The 19438-nt window shown below is 39.6% G+C and overlaps 1 protein-coding gene across 1 annotated transcript in view; it reads left to right on the forward strand.

Annotated features, from left to right (window-relative positions):
- apmap (adipocyte plasma membrane associated protein) overlaps positions 1-19438 on the forward strand; it is a 47455-nt gene that overhangs the window by 24803 nt on the left and 3214 nt on the right. The window contains exons 6-8 of the mRNA XM_072581308.1: positions 1794-1968; positions 4785-4919; positions 11102-11294. Of these exons, the coding sequence (XP_072437409.1) occupies positions 1794-1968; positions 4785-4919; positions 11102-11294 (503 nt within the window). The remainder of the gene's footprint in view (positions 1-1793; positions 1969-4784; positions 4920-11101; positions 11295-19438) is intronic.

Below are 19438 nucleotides of genomic sequence, written 5' to 3' on the forward strand. Positions count from 1 at the left end.
GGATTGAAATTGGAGAGATCAAATGAAAACATCACACATATTGCCTAGGTTGTCCGGATGAGTAAAGCTCCAACAAGACTCAAGAAGCTTGACAACTTCTTTCAAAACCATAACCATGACTATCTAGAGGAACTAGAGTAGCAAATACATGGGAAGAAAACCACCTGCAAGTTTTCCCTCAAGGCTACTTACTGTCCTCACTTGTGGGTGTATAGCCACTTCTTTAGTGTCAGGTCCAAATACTAGCACTCCCTCGCTATGGATTGCAGCAGTTCAGAAAGGCAGCTCATCTCTACCTTCTCAAGGGCATCTAAGGATGGGCAATAAGCGACACCTACATCCTGTAAGTGAATTTTAAAAAATTATCTTGCAAAGAACTCAGTCCCTGTCACTAGATTGTACTGTACAAACAAAAGAATAACAATATCTCTTAAAAATGGCATTATGCTGAAAGGATGGGTCCTGCTGTACAAAGATGAAATACACAGTGTCTGTCATTTACTGTGGTTTGTTTTTGTACTTGGGATATAATTGATTATCTCATTAATACTGTTGTTTATATGAAAACATTTTTACTTTTTAAATTATAAATTGAAACAGACATTGTTTGAAAAACCACATTGCTTTGCAAATGTTAAGACACTACCATGTACTGAGATGAACAAAACTACCTGGATTACATCCAGGAATTTGAGGAATGGATCAGGAAAATGGAAATAATATATTGACAGAAGAAAAGGATTATCATTAGCATCTAGTGTTAAGTCCAGAGGTGCCTTCCAACATCACTGCTAAGCTCTTGCCGATGGATCACAGGATGAAACTGAAAACCCACTACAGATGGCAGCTGATCTTTCAGGTTATCCAGGCCAGAGGTTTGCAGTTGTACAATCCAGCTGTTCTAAAGGCCATGTTCACGAAGGCATGGAAGATGGCAAGGTAAACTGGACGTACCAACTGCTTCCACCACACTGGGTTGAAATCAGCTATGACTGAACAAGGCGCTTAGAATGCCAAGGAGTAGGGTGAAACCAACAAACCCAATTATGAGGTTCTTTATACTCACATGTATTGGCCATGGAAATTCCACCAGAGCCAATCAAGAAAACGTATGTCAAGGTGGACAGCATGACACCATGCTGCACAATGTAACTGATAGAAGAGGCGATAATAGACGCACTACATTCTTTAACCAAGGTATTTGAGGCTGAAGACCCTGAAGAGTTCAATGAATGCTCACTCAGTCAACTGCCCATTTTTCTTGCTGAAGATGCAAAGGCCATGGAAATGATCCACGATTTTGCAATGTAGCATGAGAATGGTGGAAATATATTTGACTACATTGACAACATAGCGGATTAAATCACAGAGGTAGCATGCTAAACAGAAAAAGATCACTGAGTTTTTCTGGCACTGACTCCCAACTTTATTTGTGTGTTTTTACGATGTGTTTTTATTTGGAATTTTGTTTTGGTTTAATAGTGCATTTGAACAAATTGGATTGTATAGGCCTTCCATTGCTATCTTGATGCTCCATTTAACACACATTTCTGGGTGCATCTCCTGGGATTTGTTCTGTTGAGAGTTTACTAATTTAAAATGTTGTTTGATCAAAGATTCTTGGTTAATTGTAGCAGTTGCTGAAAGTCTCTGTAGAATTCCTGATGTTTACAATTTAAGCATCCATCCAAAGCTCTTTTCTTTGAAATCTTTAATGAATCAGGCCTGTTTATATAGACTTCATGGTTCCAATCATGGACAGCACTTACCTGTTCTGTCATAAATAATTTCAGGTGAAGTGGAGATGCTGGTCTCTGCTCAGAAGATTATTCAAGGCAGACGAATGGCCTTTGTGAATGACCTCAGCATCACACAGGATGGCAGAAAGATCTACTTCACTGATTCCAGCAGTAAGTGGCAGAGAAGAGATAACCGATACCTGGTGATGGAGGGTACTGCTGATGGGCGGTGAGTATTTTGGAGTTCTGTCATTACTTGTTAGTTGTGGTTGTATTGTTAACAGATGGCAAACTTTGTATTCATGTAACATCTTTTCCTTTTGGTTCTCCTGGAATCACTGACTTATGCTGTTCCATTTTAGCAGCTGTTGGCTGTCCTCTATCCAGCCTGAATTTACTTGCACAAACCTTCGAAATTAATTTGTTAAGGAGACATCATGGCCAAACATGACCTTCACTCACATGCCCTTTCTATTAGAGATCTCTGGGCAGCCTGGATTGTCTCTCCATGGTCTCTTTTTAGTGTTTGGAGTAGAGGTCAACACCTTTCTGATAATTAAAACTGAAACACCCAAAGAAGCTCGTCTTAACTCATAACCTGATAAAGAAGTGTGACAAGTGGTGTAACGTTCCTCTCACCACCACCCCCACCCCAGACTGATATAAAGGAGTGGTTAAATGAAGTGAAATTCTTTCATTCACTCTGTACTCAATAAGGAACAATTTATTTATCTAATTCCAACAGTGAATGAATTAACAGAACAACTAATAAAATGAACAGTTCCTCTCAAACTACCTATTTCCGAATAAATCAAAATTCTAATAGGATGATGTTCAAATAAATACAAGCTCCATTTATATAACAAAACAAAACATTAAAATTTAGTCTGAAGTTCACACAATGTGTCTTAAGGAATGTTCCGCTGTTTCTCCCGTCTTCTGTTGATTCTGCTGTCAGGGATGTTTTCTCAGTAATTTCTTCTGTTCTACCTCTCTCAAGTAAATTCTGGTGTTTGGAAAATTATCTAAGGGTGCTGTGTATCTTTATGAATAGATAGTGTTTTTAGAGAGCGAGGAGATGTCTGAGAGAGTGAGATGTTTTTCTTCAGATGGCAGAGTACCATCCTTCTCAAAGATGTACTCTCAGTTCAGATGGCAGTTGGCTCTCGGTCAATTTTCAAAATGTCCACATGTTTTATATTCTTGTATATTTTTTACAATCAGATTGGTACCTGGTAGTCAAAATCATCAGGTTTAAATGTGATAGGTTTTCAGTATCTAAGGGCTTGGTCCAAAATAATTGGCTGATTCAAGCTAGTTACCAAAACAACAAAACAAGCCTAAGATTTTCCAATGACACAGCCAATTTTTACATGTTTCCAATTTAGAACTATCTATGTATCTATAGCTGCTTGCAGATATTTTTTTTTAAATCCCCAAGCTTTGAAAAGTACTTTACCTCTTAAAGGGACCACACAGTCTGCCCTCCTGTCACTTAAGCAAACAAACTCTAGCTTTCTGCCTTCCACTTCATGAATACTCTACTCAATCTTGAAGTGTTAGGAATAATGAGATATGGTTGAAGTGCCCAGAGCAATGATTGAAATGTGAAGCTGTCTTGGTCAGCGTGATTCTGTGTCACACAGAATGCTGCACTAATCAGCTAATTTGATGATACTGAGTTTTTCTTAATTTCTACTTCAATGTTAAAGATGTTCCCTTGCATCTTCCAGTTTGTAAATCTTTTCACTTATTGGCATTGAAATTCAATTGAGTTCTTTCCATGGGCTAGTACTGTCAATGTCCTTCTAGAACGACTTGTTTGGTTTATCTGTCTCCAATTTGGTTATTATCTGTGAAATTGGCCAGTTTAAATTGTCTCTAAGACCATGTAATTTGTTTAGATCATAAACAGAAGACCCATTGCCTGTCTCTGGAACACTCCGTTGAACAAAGTCTGCCAACTCTTATTTTTGGACTATTCTCATTTCAAAACCTATTGCCTTTCCAACCATCCTTTACCTTTTTTATTGTGGTTATGGCCTAAGTGTTTTCTCATGCCTTTAACCTGACAAGCTTCCTGGACTTGTTTTTCCATTACATCAATATCTTATTAATCTATCCAGAATTTAATCTGGCTAACCTCAAAGTATTTTTTCTGTGTTGAAAATTGTCAAGGATTCAAATCCCATACCAATAAAAGGGGGCGGGGGGGAGATGTAATATTTCTAACTACAGAAATGTAGATTCTAGGATACATTGAATGATAATTGTCCTGAACTGGGATGTATTTGCCAACATTACATCAGGTACAAATGAGCACCTTCAAGCAAAAGCAAAGGTAGCACTACTACTTAAGGAAAAGTAGCCATAGTCTCGGAGAACCACAAGTTGTGGTGGTTTAACTTGAGGGTCACCACACCTCAGACGAAGGGCAAGGTTGAAAATTGTAACCTTCACAGTCAGCCCAGCCAGCATGGGCATTGAATCTGTGCTGTTGGCATTACTGTACATCGTAAACCATCCAGCCAACTGAACTAACCAGCCTCCGCTACTACAATATAACATGTAATGAAAGTACTCCTTCTGTGTTGTGATAATTTTCTCAATTACTTCCAGACCTATTTTGATCCGTAATTTTATATATGAGCTCAATGTTTAGTACAACAGTAACCTCAAGATTTGACAAAGGGTTTATGAACTGAAAAGTCTGTTTAACATTCACCAAATATTTTGCTAAAATTTCCTCTTCGATTCAGTACACCTCACCAAATTATGAACCAGTGAGTAGGGATTACTGTTTCTGCCTGAAATAAACTGAGCACTTGAGATGCTGTGACTGCCAACTATGAAATTGAATTTAATGGATAATAATAGTGATTTATTATGTTTTAGTTGATATCATTTGCAAATCTTTCTGCACTCCTTGCTTATCTTTTGGTTTTGATGTGTGAAAAAAAGTCAATACTCACCATTTTTAATTTCTTGAAATATTCTTGCCTAGTTGTTAATCCTGTGTGTAATTGATATTTATTATTATTGCAGATTAATGGAATATGACACAGTAACAAAACAAGTGGAGGTATTAATGGATGACCTAAGGTTTGCAAACGGAGTCCAACTCTCTCCAGCTGAAGACTATGTACTAGTTACTGAGACGACCATGGCTCGAATTAGAAGGTGAGAATAAAATGCTGTGCATAAATAATATCTGTGTGAACAAGACCATTATTAGATTGAGGGTACATTTTACTACTTAGTGTTATTAAAAGCAAATCTGTCATATTCCATTAAAATGTTCTCTGCATATTTCTATGGATCATACAAAAAGTATTACTCTAAGTAAAACATGCTTTGTCTAGGAAAGAACAAATTACAATACCTAATCTATTTTATCTTTCCCAAGATTGGCTTATAGCAAGTAAAGAAAATGTTCTATAAAATTTATGGAACTAGTATAATGGCTACTGAATAGATGGTAATCTGTCGAACTTAGGATCAGTTATTTAAGCTCCTTGAATCTTTTCCACTATTGAGTGGGATCATTGCTGATCTATAATCCTAACCCATATTTATTAATACCTTTGACTAACAAAAAGAAACTAACTCAATTTAAAATTAACAATTGATGTCGCATCAATTGAGGTTTGTTGAAGAGCTGTAGATTTTACCCTTTTTGTATGTAGAAATGTTTCTGAACTTTACTGCTGAAAATGCTGCCTGCATTATTTCCCTGGCCCTAGACTGTCTAATAGTGGAAATATTTCCTCTCTGTCTCTCTTATCTGTTGCCTTTAATATTTTGAAAACTTCGATCTGCAATGAAACTCGTGTTACAGTAATTTTATTCTTCCACCTCCACTGTTAGCAGTGTCACCTGTCTTTGTGTCATTGGCTAATTTTGAATATGTAGCATTTTAGCCCATCCTCAAGTTGAAAAATAGGATGAACAATTGAGGCCCCGATATAAATCTTTGTGGAATGTTTACAAACTTGTGTTGACTCCTGCTGGTCAGCTGAATGGTTTTGCAATCTTCAGTCACTTTTTCTTAATTATTCACTCCACTAGTTTTCTGACAATAGAATTTAGCCTAGTTGGTGTCTCATCCTCTGGTTTTCCAATGTTTATTATACAGCTGAATAATGTGCATAATTTTCTATTCCGAAGGAATGCTTTTCAACTTGTGAGAATTTTGGAAGATTACAGCCAAAGCATCAATAATATTCTCATCAATAATAACTTTCTTTAATCCTTATTGTGGAAAATCTTTTGGACCTGGGTTATTTCTGTCTTCTTTGCTGATATGTGTTTGTTACTGTTATTTAGCATGTTTCTTTAAGTCCCTGTCCCTGATTTCAATATTAGTTTCCTTGGTATGCCTACCAAGCTAATCTCCTTCTCTGCTGTACATAGTCATACAAATAAATCCTGAGCATGTCTATTGTTCTTTATTAACAGCATCAATATTGAGTTTTCAAGGGGTTTTTGTTGCTTTTTCTTTTATTCACTCATGGGATGTGGGTGTCACTGGCTAGTCCAGCATTTCTGCTGAATTCCCCAGAGGGCTGCGAACCACATTGCTAGGGGCCTGGAGTCATGCATAGGTCAGACCAGGTAAGGACATCAGATTTCCTACATTTAGGAAGCCAGTTTTACTGACAGTCAGGAGTGGTTTTGTGTTCATCATTAGACTTTTAATTCCAGTTTTGTTTTATTATTGAATTCAAATATCACCATCTACCATGATGGGATTTGAACCCGCGACTACAGAACATACTTGAATTAACAGTATGATGATAATGTCCACTAGACCGTTGGGTCCTTTCATCCTATTTTACCCACTTTTTCTTTTCATTAATATTTCTGGTAGTATAGAAATGTATTTGTGCTATGTAATTCAATTCTGGCTCCTCTTTTTTGGAATGCAGTTGCAGCATAACTAGATTATCATGACTAGTTTTGGATAATATCTGTTACCTCCCTATACCAAGTTGGTGCTATTTTAAGTATTTAATGTATAGTTCTGTTTTATTTTTAATTTGTTGAAATCCTGATCTTTCCAGAATTTGTACTGAGCTGTGACCTTACTTGGATTACTATTGCACAATAGGAATAGTTGACATGATTCCAACTATCTTCCTTCATTTATGAGCTTCTCACAATTCCATTGCATGCATTTTAAGTACTTCAGAATTTGACTTTTTGTAACATTTCACTTTAATTCTTTCCAACCTGAAGATTTTCAATTACTTTTGGATTTGAATCGAAATGAATAATTAGTATGAAAAAATGCTATTTGTTCTGATGCACTTTGCACATTTCTTTTCGTTATTTTTACAGCTTTGTCCCCCTTTGTCATTCTTTGCATCTATCGTATTAATCAGGATCTGTGATTTTGTTTTGTTGGGTTTAGGTTGACTGTTGCCTCTTTAGTGATTCATGGTTGACAATTTTGTCAAGTAAACTCCTTAAGAGAATAATTTCATTTGGATCAAATTAAGTTCTTTCTTTAACACCCTCCCCTGATTTCTACCGTTTTATCGGTTATCACATTTACAGTTCACTGCATCCAGTTTTTCTATCATTGCATTGAATTCAGTTTTCCTTAAGTGTAGCATTTTACTGGCTGTTGAGTATTTTACCCTTTAAAACTTGAGCTTGATGTTGTAATCACTATTCAATGAATGTTTGTGCACTGTGAGGCTTTTTACTAAGTCTTTATGGCATATCCTTTTGTTCATTCTAGGCCATATTGTACAGGTTACTATTGTGAATGCGCTCAAGAAATTCACTAGTTTTCTGACAGACGCTAATCTGTTGTGGTTCTGTTCGCCGAGCTGGGAATTTGTCTTGCAAACGTTTCGTCCCCTGTCTAGGTGACATCCTCAGTGCTTGGGAGCCTCCTGTGAAGCGCTTCTGTGCTGTTTTCTCCGGTAGTTATAGTGGCCTGTCTCTGCCGCTTCTGGTTGTCAGTTCGAGCTGTCCACTGCAGTGGCCGGTATATTGGGTCCAGGTCGATGTGTTTGTTGATAGAGTCTGTGGATGAGTGCCATGCCTCTAGGAATTCCCTGGCTGTTCTCTGTTTGGCTTGCCCTATAATGCCCTATAAACAGAGAACAGCCAGGGAATTCCTAGAGGCATGGCACTCATCCACAGACTCTATCAACAAACACATCGACCTGGACCCAATATACTGGCCACTGCAGTGGACAGCTCGAACTGACAACCGGAAGCGGCAGACAGGCCACTATAACTACCGGAGAAAACAGCACAGAAGCACTTCACAGGAGGCTCCCAAGCACTGAGGATGTCACCTAGACAGGGGACGAAACGTTTGCAAGACAAATTCCCAGCTCGGCGAACAGAACCACAACAATGAGCACCCGAGCTACAAATCTTCTACCAAACTTTGAATATGCTAATCTGCTTGTCACTAACTAATAAGAAAGTTGAAATCCCTATTAAAATTGTGCTACCATTGCTGCAGATATTTTCTAAACTAACTGTTCAGAAACATTATTGCACATCTCTGGGACAGGTGAGATTTGAGTCCAGGTCTCCTGGTTTTAGAGTTAGGGACAGTACCACTGCCACAAGAGCAAACTTGTTTAATGTAAGCAAGTTACTATGTAACAGTTGGCACAAGAGCCCAAACACAACTGCTGATACAGTCTTAAATATTTCTGTGTTCAATCTTTTCTGTTACAGAAGATAGTTGAAGCTTTTTATTGAAGCTGTATAGTCTTGCACTCATCATGGCAACTGGCAGGAAATAAAGTGATGTTTATACTGTACAAGGGAAGAGTTCTGATTGGTTGACAAGTGGACGCTGATTCAAAGAGAGGTTGCCATGGAGAATGTATCAGTTAATGGTTGCGAAGCAGTTTGGCAATTAACTGTCATCATTATCCATTCTTCGTGTTTCTTGTGAATTGTCATGATGAGTGCATTGTAAAAAGCTTTCACAAATGTATTTCTTTTCAGCAACAGTGAAAAGCTTTACTACCAAGTGAGTATTTATACACTTTTGTATTCATTGATTCTACACATCAAATCTTCCCTTCCTGCTTGCCTCTCATGTCCTTCGTTATCTTCCTTTAATGGTAAACGTTACTCAACCTCTTTTAAAAATTTACCACCCTCGCAGTCTTTCAGCCATGAACCTGTAATGGCTGCCGTATTAGAATTTGCACCTGAAATTCAATTTGTTCCTTACGCAAAGAGCACTTTTAAGACAAACACTAACCTGTTCTTTTGCTCTAATGTTTTACTGACATTTTTCTTATTTCTCATTTCTTGATTAATTATTTAATATCTTTTGATTTCATTTTATTTGTAGCACCTAAGCACAATTTCTGGCTGTTACTCCAAACTTTTCCTTTTTGGTTACGTCTTGAATTATCATTTATGCTAACTTTACTCCATGAACACTTCACCCATTTACAAGTCTAGAGCATCCACCACAACCTTTATTTATCCTTGTCATCAGGACAGTGTAGTTCGAGTTGAACTCATTCTAACTGTACAGTTCAGTCCTGTCCCAGTGCTGGTAACAGTATCTGACTAAATGGAGCACCTTTCTTCTATTTCACACTTTTGACCATGTGTTCATGTCCCTTATCTGTTTATCAACAGACCAATTTGGACATGATTTCACTAATAATCCAGTGATCATAATTTTTGAGGTCTTGTCTTTAAATTTAGTTCTTAGTTTTGCTTTATTCCTTCATATAAGCTGGCTGTCACTGGCTAAGTCAGTACTTCTAGCCCACTTGTAATTGCCATGGAGCAGTTGGTAGACATTAAATTGCTGCAGTCCTACAGGTTAAGGGCACCAACAGTGTTGCTTTGTTACATTTGAAACTGACAAGGAAGTAAAGAGCAGCCAACTCATCAAGCCCCCCCCCCACTTCTGCAGGTTGACTTAAGGCTGATGGATGTCATGCTTCCACCTTTCCCAAGCCTGGTATGCCATGTAATCTCTGAGATAAAGCAAAGGTCTGGACAAAGTTCTCAGGCCAGTGTGCAGCAAAGTACTTTAGAAAGGTCCTCTCTCTCAGCTTTCAGGCTATCCAAACCATATTTAGGATTGAGTATTTGTTATCTATGCCAACATCCTACCTCATTGTAGATTAAACAATACAAACCTAATCTTCCAGTCAAAATAAAATATTTGGATTAACAGGATATTGAGAGCAGGGAAGGAAAGAGAAGAAAACAATGTAAGAGGTTTCCCTGTAAAGTGCTAAAGTAGATGGGTTTAATAACTTTATGACAAATCACGTTGCCAGAATTGATAACATTTTCCACATCTAATCAATCATAACTAATCTGCGCTATAACTCTGTGACAAAGATACAGTGACAACTTGTATGTTCATTAAGTGGAAGTTGTTTTAAATTGTAGTGGCACATGAGAAGTATTGAGTCTTTCCAGTAGAGTGCAGTATGGCACATTTTATGTTGTCTGTTGTCCTTGTAACAAGAATAAATTGCTGTGTGATGTCCTATTCTTTTCCTGTCTAGGGACAACTCATAAAGTGAGTTTTTGTTTAAAAACAAATATTGCTATTAAGCATACAAAATCAGTAATTTCAGTAATTTCCTGCCAGTTACTTCAGCTGCAATAAGGAAATGAGCTTTTAGTTTCTCATAGTTGGCATGTCCCAAATATAAAATGACACCCTAAACTGGAGTAAGCACAAAGTGCTGCAGTTCGCTGTGCTCTGACAAGACTGACAATCAGCTTAACCACAAGAATAATCAGACATTAATTGGGTTGATGTGTTTCCATTTTATTCTTATAATTTATAGGAACCATTCAGTGTGTTACATTGATTCTATTATACTTTGATACCTGAAATGTGTCAGTACTTTGAAACACATGCACATTTCAGTACATAAATGAACTTATAGCACAGAGACAGGCCAATCTCCATGCACCATTAACTTACTTTTTAAAAAACAACTTTGCATCTGCTTCAAAGTATTTCCAGGTCAAGTGCAGAACAAAGCCATGTGGAGAATAATTTTAACTCTTCTCTAATGATGTCTTAACATTGACTTGAGAATTTGAGTTTTTGTTTGGTGTTTAACACCAGTTCATTCTTCTGAGAACATTCCGAAGAAAGGTCACTGAACCTGAAACTTTAACACTGCTTTGTTTCCACAGATGCTGCAAGACCTGTTGAGTTTTTCTAGCAATTTCTGTTTTTGTTTCTGATTTTCAGCATCTACAATTCTTTAGGTATTTTGTTCGGTTGACAGTAGCACCAGTTAAGCATGGACAAGTGCAAAGTGAAAAGAAATATAAACTGAATGAAGAGGTAATGATTTGTCACTCAAACTTTGTGTCCTTGCCAGATACCACATCTCTGGATTAAGAAAAGGAGGACATGATATATTCTTTGACAATCTTCCTGGGTTTCCTGACAATATCCGACCAAGTAGTTCAGGAGGCTATTGGGTTGGCATGGCAGTACTACGCCCAAATCCTGGCTTTTCTATGATGGATTTCCTTGCTCCAAGGCCTTGGCTTAAGAATTTGATTTTCAAGGTAGGAAATACTTCATTGTTGGCTTGCAATACAGAAAAGTTACGATGAATTAAAAACACTACACAAGATGGGTACAGGACATTCAGATGTTATTTTCTAGTTTAGCTGTGTTTGTGAAATTTGTGCAGTGCTATGGAACCTTTCAAGTTGAGCAGGTTTTTAATTTTGGTTCCTAACTTGTATTCCTGGAAGGAAGCAAAGACAACGCCCATAAGTATCTTACATACCAGAACATTTCTGTGGCAAGTTTGTCGACTCTAGTAATAGTTAATTTGCGTGAACCCCTTCCATATTTCAAATGCAAGAAAATGCATTATGAATGTAGCTTTATTTAAGTATTATAGCCACAGCATCATTTTGATGAGTCTGAACTGCATTCCTTCCAAAGCAGGTATATCCATCCTAAAATACATTGCCCAGAAATGAAAGCTGAATAGGATCATATCCAGGCTTTGTATAAATGCAACTTAGCACCAATCCTTTTGTATGTTACACCCATTAAGATAAAGGCCAATGTCAATTAGCTTCATCATTATTTTTCCCCAGTTTGTCAGCTTTTAATGGCTTCTGTATTTAGGCTCATAAATCTTTGTACTGCCATAATTGACAGCTTCTTGCCATTTCAGAAGTAATCTATCTATCTTATTTCCAAAGTGGACGACAAAACAATTTCCTAATTATACTCCATCTACTACTGTTTTGTTCACTGACTTACTATATCAGTATCTTTTGCAACTTGCTGCACTGTCCAGTAAGTATTTCTGGACAAGTATTAGGAAAGGAAGGCGAGGTTGTTTCTGAACTGGGTGGTGCTGTGATTTAGCAGTGTTATGACTGAGATGAGCTGTAAGGGGCAGTACACTTACATCATAAATCATTCTGTGAATAAATGTACATTCTGATACAGTGCAAAGTTATTTTTAAAAAAACACACTTGCAGTTATATAATGCCTCAATGTTCCGAAGAGGCTTTTAGTGAAGTACTTTTTTTGAGGTGTATTAATATCGGAAGCATGACATCTAATTTGAATAAAGGTCCCACAAATTATAAGGTGGTAATGATCAGGTAATTTATTTCAGTGACATTGTTTGGGGGCTACATATTGACCAATACCTCCCAGTTCTTTGAATTGTATTACATCTGCCAGAGGTGGGGTCTCAGTTTAATGTTTTACCTGAAAAGTAGCACCTTATCAATACTGCAGTGAGAATTTCAACCTGAATTACAGGCTCGAGCCTGTGAGGATGACCAATCGAAATCCTCCTTGCTCTGAGGTGAAAGTGTATCACTGATCCACTGTTGATTAGACCATAAGAAATAGGAACAGGAGTAAACCATTTGCCTCCTCAAGCCTGCTGATCTGACTCCTACCATTTCCCTGTAACCATTAATTCCCCCACTGATAAAGTATCTATCCACCTTAAACTTAGATATACCCAAGGTCTCTGCCCCTAAAGCTGGCTGTGGCAAGGAGTTTCAAAAAACCCAACCATCTGAGATGAGAAGTTCCTCTCTCCCAACCTTAAATTGGTGCTGCTTTATTCAGAGACACTGTCCTTTGGCCCTAGACTCTCCCATGAGGGGGAATATCCTCTCTGGCATTTACACTGTAAAGCCTCTTGAGAATTCTATATGTCTCAATGAGATCGCCTCTCATTCTCCTAAACTCCAGAGAGTAGCGTCCCAATCTGTTTAGCCTTCACTCATAAAACACTCATTCCATACTGGGATCGTCCTAGTTGACCTTCTCTGAACTGCCTTCCATGAAATGATAAAGAAATAGAACAGGAGTAGTTTGTTCAGTCCTCAAGGCTGCTTGACCATTCAGTGAGATCACAGGTTTCTCACATCCATTTTTTGGATTGGGCGGGTGCTGTTCAGAGGGTTAGTGTAGACTCAATGAATGGAATAGCCTGCTTCCACACCACAGGGATTCTATCAATATCTCTCTGCAAACTGTTTATGTCCCTCTCTCAATCTTTCTATCCATTTTTGCATCAGCAATATGTTTGCTTTCTTCCTTGATGCAGTTACACAGCTTGAACCAGTTTCAGCTTCAATTCATGTTGTTCTGAGAGACTGTTATGGACCAGGCCAGACCTCAAAGTATTTTTAAAAGGTAGCCTAGACCTCAACTACTTCTTATTTTAAAGGCAGATGTGAAGTGGATATTCCAGGAGTGATGCAGGAGTGAGTCAAACCACTCGGTTTTAAGCAAACAGAATTTATTTAAACACTACAGTTGAAACACGAACAAAAGTGAGCAGAATGTAGAATAACTTAACTATTTGAAAACCCAACCGACCTGATATAGCAATTTAGCTAAGGAGCTGTTCCAATTCCCATAACATCCCATAAACACACGCCTTGGCAAAAGGTAAATTCAAACTCGGGTTCTTACAGTCAGGAGGAAACAATTTCCAAAGAGACTTTGGAGAGAAAGCCAGTCAGGAACTATCTGCTGAAGCTTGGAACTTTTCTCTGCATTGCAGCAGCTCCTCATTGTTACAATTAACAGAAACTAGAAAAAAACCTGCACGAGAAGAACTGACCACTCCTCTGCCGTTGTTAAACTAGGCTCTTGCCCAGGCATTTCAGCATCTCTACCTTTACAACCTCTCTCGAGGGAAAAAAAAGGACAAAATAACCTTTTAAAGCATCATCACCCCTTAAGAAATGAACCTTAAATGTACAAAGATGGCTTCATTTTAAATCCCTTAGACTTACCCTGTTAGTACACTACAATACATATACATTACATTAACTGCAACCATGCAAACATGCACTACTATGTTCTATTTCAGCCAGTTAACTCCTGCCACCAAACGCCTTAGTTTATTCATCCAGGTCTCGACAATGTGTCGGCAATTACGTTTTCTCGTCCTGCCACGTGCATATTTTTCAAATTGAATGGCTGCAATAACAAGCTCCATCTAAACAGTCTGGCATTTTTGTCCTTAAATTTCTCAAAACCCTTAATGGCTTATGGCACCATATTGGCAACATAAATGTTGAAATGTTGTAACACCAAAACCATGCTCAAAGTCGTCTCAATTGTCGAATATTTCTACTGATTCAGTACAGTTTCCTGGAGAAATATCCAATCGGTCTTTCTATCTTCTGGTCATCTTGTTACAGTACAGCACCAACACCCACATCACTTGCATCAAAACCGTCTTGAATGGCTTTGCGTACTTAAGTGTGGCTAATACTGGGGCAGTGCTTAACATAGCTTTCAGCCTGTCAAATGCCTTCCAACAATCTGCCATCCACTGAAACTTGCTGCTTTTCTTAAGTAATTCAGTAAGTGGAGCAGCCACGCTGCTAAAATTTGGTATGAATTTCCAATAAAATCCACTCAATCCCAAGAATTGTAGTAATGTTGTCTCATCAATGGTATGGGGAACCCCCCCGATAACGTTTATTTTCACATTCTGTGGCACCATCTGTCCATGTCTGGAATGTGATGCAGGCTTTGGTGAATTCATTCTTAGCCTGGTTTATCACCAAGCTGCCTCCTGAAGTTGATTGAATAATTCCCATAAATATTGCAAATGTTCCTTCAATGTGTAACTAAAAATCACCCCATCATCTACGTATACCACACAATTGGGTAATCCAGAAATGACTTTATTGATTAGTCTTTGAAATGTCGCTGACACATTTTTTCATATCAAATGGCATGACTTTAAATTGATACAGTCCATTTGGTGTTCCAAAAGCTGAAGTTATCTTTGTTCTTTCGGATAAAGATACCTGCCAATATCCTCTAAGTAAGTCCAATTTAAAAATATATGTTGCTTGCCCCACCTTTTCAATGTAGTCTTCCAAATGTGGAATCAGACTTTGTAACTGCATTGACTTTGCGATAGTCTACACATAACCATCTGTTACTGTTACTGTGGGTGAGCTCCAATCACTACAACTCACTTTGATTATGTCATCTTGGAGCATATGTTTAATCTCTTTTTGAACCGGTGCCAATTTTAGGGGATTAAGTTTATAAGGATGTTGCTTAATTGGAACAGCATTTCTTTTTCTACATCATGCATAATTAGATTAATATTTCCCAGCTTATTCCCACATATTTCCACATGCAATCGCAATAACTCTTTCAGGTCATTTTGAGTTTCCTCTGAAAGGTAACTCAATTTATCCCAATTTCTGACAACTTGCTCATTGTCCAATTTAGATTGAGGAATGTTCAATTCAGAATCCTCTGAACTTTGTTCTTCACACTCACCAATTTCTCCTTAATCAATTTTAGTGGTCCTCTCACTTAATGCCAAAATTCTAATGTAAATGGACTGAATTTGTTTGATTCATTTGGTGCGTCTTTAATGGTATAAATAAAGTATAAACAGAATTATTTTATTTCCAATCACCTGGATAGTCTTGGCTAAAGCCCTGAACAAGGTATTTAACATCTGCCACCTTTCTAGTGCTCCCTGCGATTCTGGAAGGTACACAATGGATTTGAATCATTTTATTCCTAAGCAGTCCATAACTTACTTGAATAATTTTGATGTAAAATTTGACCCTTGATCTGATTATATCTCTGTGGTTAGTCCATATCTAGTGTTAAATTTGAGTAACTCTTTTAAAATCCTTGTGCTGTGATATTGTGTAATAGAATGGCCCCTGGAAATCCAGTGGACACATCTGTTATTGTCAACACATACTGATTCCTACTTTTTGTTTTAGGTAGGGGTCTTATGCAATCAATTAAGACTCTTATAAAAGGTTCCTCAAATGTAGGAATGGGTATGAAAGGTGTGGGTTTTATTATTGCTTGTCATTCTCCAATTACTAGGAGAAAGTGAGGATTGTAGACGCTTGGTGATCAAAGCCTAAGAGTGTGGTGCTGCAAAAGAACAGGTCATGCAGCAACTGAGGAGCAGAAGAGTTGCCATTTCGGGTATAAGCTCTTCATCAGGAAAGAACCTAATGGGCCAAGGGGGCAGAGAGATAAATGAAAGGGGTGTGGGACTGGGAGGGGGGGGGGGGAAGGTAGCTGAGAATATGATGGGTAGCTGAAGGTGGGGGTGAAAGTGATAGGTGGGAAGGAAGATGGACATGTAGGACCGTTCGAGGGCAATGTTGAGTTGGAAGGATAGGACTGGGATAAGGTGGGAGGAGGGGAAATGGGAACCTGATGAAATCCACATTGATCCCATGTCCTTGGAGAGTCCCCAGGCGGAAGATGAGGCATTGGTTGGTGAGGGTTAGACAATAGAGGAGGCCTAGGATCTGCATGTCCTTGGGGGAGTGGGAGGAGGAGCTGAAGTGTTCGGCTACAGGGTGGCTGGGGTTGGTTAGTGCGGGTGTCCTGGAGATGTTCTCTGAAACAATCTGCAAGTTGGCATCCTGTCTCCCCAATGTAGAGGAGACCACATCGGGTGTAACGAATGCAGTAGATGATTTATGTGGAAGGACAGGTAAATTTCTGTGGGATATGGAAGGATCCTTTGGGGTCTTGGACTGAGATGAGCGGGCAAATGTGGATGCAAGCCTTACAATGGCAGAGGAAGGTGCTGGGAGGGAACGGTGGGTTAGTGGGGGACATGGACCTGACAAGGGAGTCACGGAGAGAATGGTCTCTCTGAAATGCAGATAGGGGCGGGGAGGGAAATATATCTCTGGAGTGGGGTCTGTTTGTAGGTAATGGAAATGGCAGAGGATGATGCGGTGTATCTGGAGGTTGGTGGGGTGGAAGGTGAGGACCGAGGTGAGGTGTGGGACATGGAGGAGATGTGCTGGAGGGCATCATTGACCATGTGGGAGGGGAAATTGCAGTCTTTGAAGGAGGAGGCCATCTGGAATGTTCTGTGGTGGAATTGGTCTTCCTGGGAACAGATGTGGTGGAGGAATTGGGAATAAGGGATAGTGTTTTTACAGGAGGCAGGGTGGAGGAGGTGTAGTCCAGATAGTTGTGAGAGTCTGTGGGTTTGTAGTAGATATCAGTGTTGAGTCAGTTGCCGGAAATGGAAGTGGAGATGGAGAGGTCCAGGAAGGGGGGAGAAGTGCCTGAGATGCTCCAGGTGAACTTAAGATCGGGGTGAAAAGTGTTTGTGAAGTTGATGAACTGTTCAACCTCCTCGTGGGAGTCATTGATGGACCGGAGGAAATGGAAGGGAATGGTGCCGGTGTAGCGACAGAAGATGTACTGTTCCATTTACTCGACGAAGAGGCAGGCATAGCTGGGGCCCATGCAGGTGTCCATGGCTATCTCTTTAGTCTGGAGGATTGGAAGGAGAAGTTGTTGAGGGTGAGGACCAGTTCAGCCAGTCGAATGAGTGTGTTGGTGGAAGGCTACTGGTTGGGTTGGTGTGAGAGGAAGAAACAGAGGGCTTGGAGGCCTCCTTCGTGGCGTATGGATGTGTACAGGGACTAGATGTCCAAGGTGAAGATAAGGCATTGGGGACTGGCAAATCGAAAGTCAAGGAGGAGGTGGAGGCATGGATGGTGTTCCAAACATAGGTGGGGAGTTCCTGGACTGAGGGGGACAGGACGCTGTCAAAAGTATGCAGTGATAAGTTTGGTGGGGCAGGAGTAGACTGTGACAGTGGGTCGACTAGGGAAGTCAGGTTCGTGGATTTTGGGTAGTTGGTAGAACTAGGTGGTGCAGGGTTCCCAGATTAAGGTTGGAGGCTGTGAATGGGAGGTCCCCAGAGGTGATGATGTTGTGAATAGTCTGAGAGATGATGGTTTGGTGATGGGGGGGGGGGGGGGAGGTGAGATCGTGGTCGAGGGGGCATGAGGAGGATGTATCTGAGTTGGTGCCTGGCTTCAGTAGTATAGAGGACAACGTGCCAAACTACCACTGTGCCCTCCCTCTCTGCAGGTTTGATGGTGAGGTTGGAGTTGGAGCGGAGTGCTGCGCGTTGAGAGTGAGAGGTTGGAGTGCATGAGGAGGGTGGACAGGTTGAGGCAGTCTATGTCCCAGCAGCAACTGGAGATGAAGAGATCAAGGCCATATAACAGACCAGCCCGGGCTGTCCAGGTGGATTGGGTGTGCTGTAGGTGGGAGAAGGGGTCCTCAGAGGGTGGGTGGGAGTCCTGGTGGGAAAAGTAAACCTGGAGGCGGTGGAAGAAATGTTCAATGTTGCAAAATATGTCAAATTCATTGATCCGGGAGCATAGGGGGTTTTCCAATGACCTGATGTATTTAACATGTCTGGCAAAATTCAACTGCATCCTTGTGCAGTCCAGGCTAGTAAAAATGTTCTTATATTTTAGCTTGTGTTTTTATTTCTCCTAAATGACCTCCTACTGGTAGTTCAAGCGCTATCCACAACACCACCTTTCTGTAACCCTCTGGGAATATGACTTGAACTTCTGCCTGTTTTTCATCTGCCTGAATATATCATGGTCTCCATTTCCTCATTAAGACATAATTTTTAAGATAGTAGCACTCAGATTCTTCAGGTTCTTCTTCCGTGTACACTTTTTGATACCATTGTTTCAGTTTGTTGTCTTTCTGTTATAACTCAGTTAATTTCTCTGAACTAAAACTATCCACTTTGTCCTCCACCAGTAGCTGTTTTGTCTCAGCCATTTGATCAAATGTGGTCTCCGATAATTCTATTTCAACTTCCTTCTCTGTATTCTTTGGTTTCTCCTCTTGTTTCAATTGGTGACTTTGTGAACTTGTCACCACACAGTCAAGAAAAGTCCCAGCATATGCTTCCTGTGATACCTCAGTTGCCTGATTTTCCCACTGGCTTTTTGACCACAGTAGGCAGTACTCCTCCTGTGACCCAGCTATATATAAGATTAGCAAGGACAACTTGTATTCCTGGAGCCAAGAGTCCTTCCGGTACTCTTACCCTGACTTTTCTACTTTCCACTGGACAGTCTTAACCTCACTTTATATAACTGAGCACTTCTTGTCTCACTGTGAATTCCACGTATTGGCACTTTTTCTGGGATTAGTCATTCTGAGTTACATATCTCCTCATCTCCCAACATCAATGATTGACATGAACCCGTATCTCTAAATACTATAACTTTTTTACCTGCTGCTCCTTGCCAATTCAATTAAAACTTACCTTCGCAAGTAAATGGTTTAAGATGATCGGGCACTTCCTCCTTAACCATCCTCCAATCAGGTTGGATATTCTGCTGCAGCTTTTTAGCCTCC

The sequence above is a fragment of the Chiloscyllium punctatum genome, chromosome 11, assembly GCF_047496795.1.
Source record: "Chiloscyllium punctatum isolate Juve2018m chromosome 11, sChiPun1.3, whole genome shotgun sequence".
In the NCBI taxonomy this organism is placed as follows: Eukaryota; Metazoa; Chordata; class Chondrichthyes; order Orectolobiformes; family Hemiscylliidae; genus Chiloscyllium; species Chiloscyllium punctatum.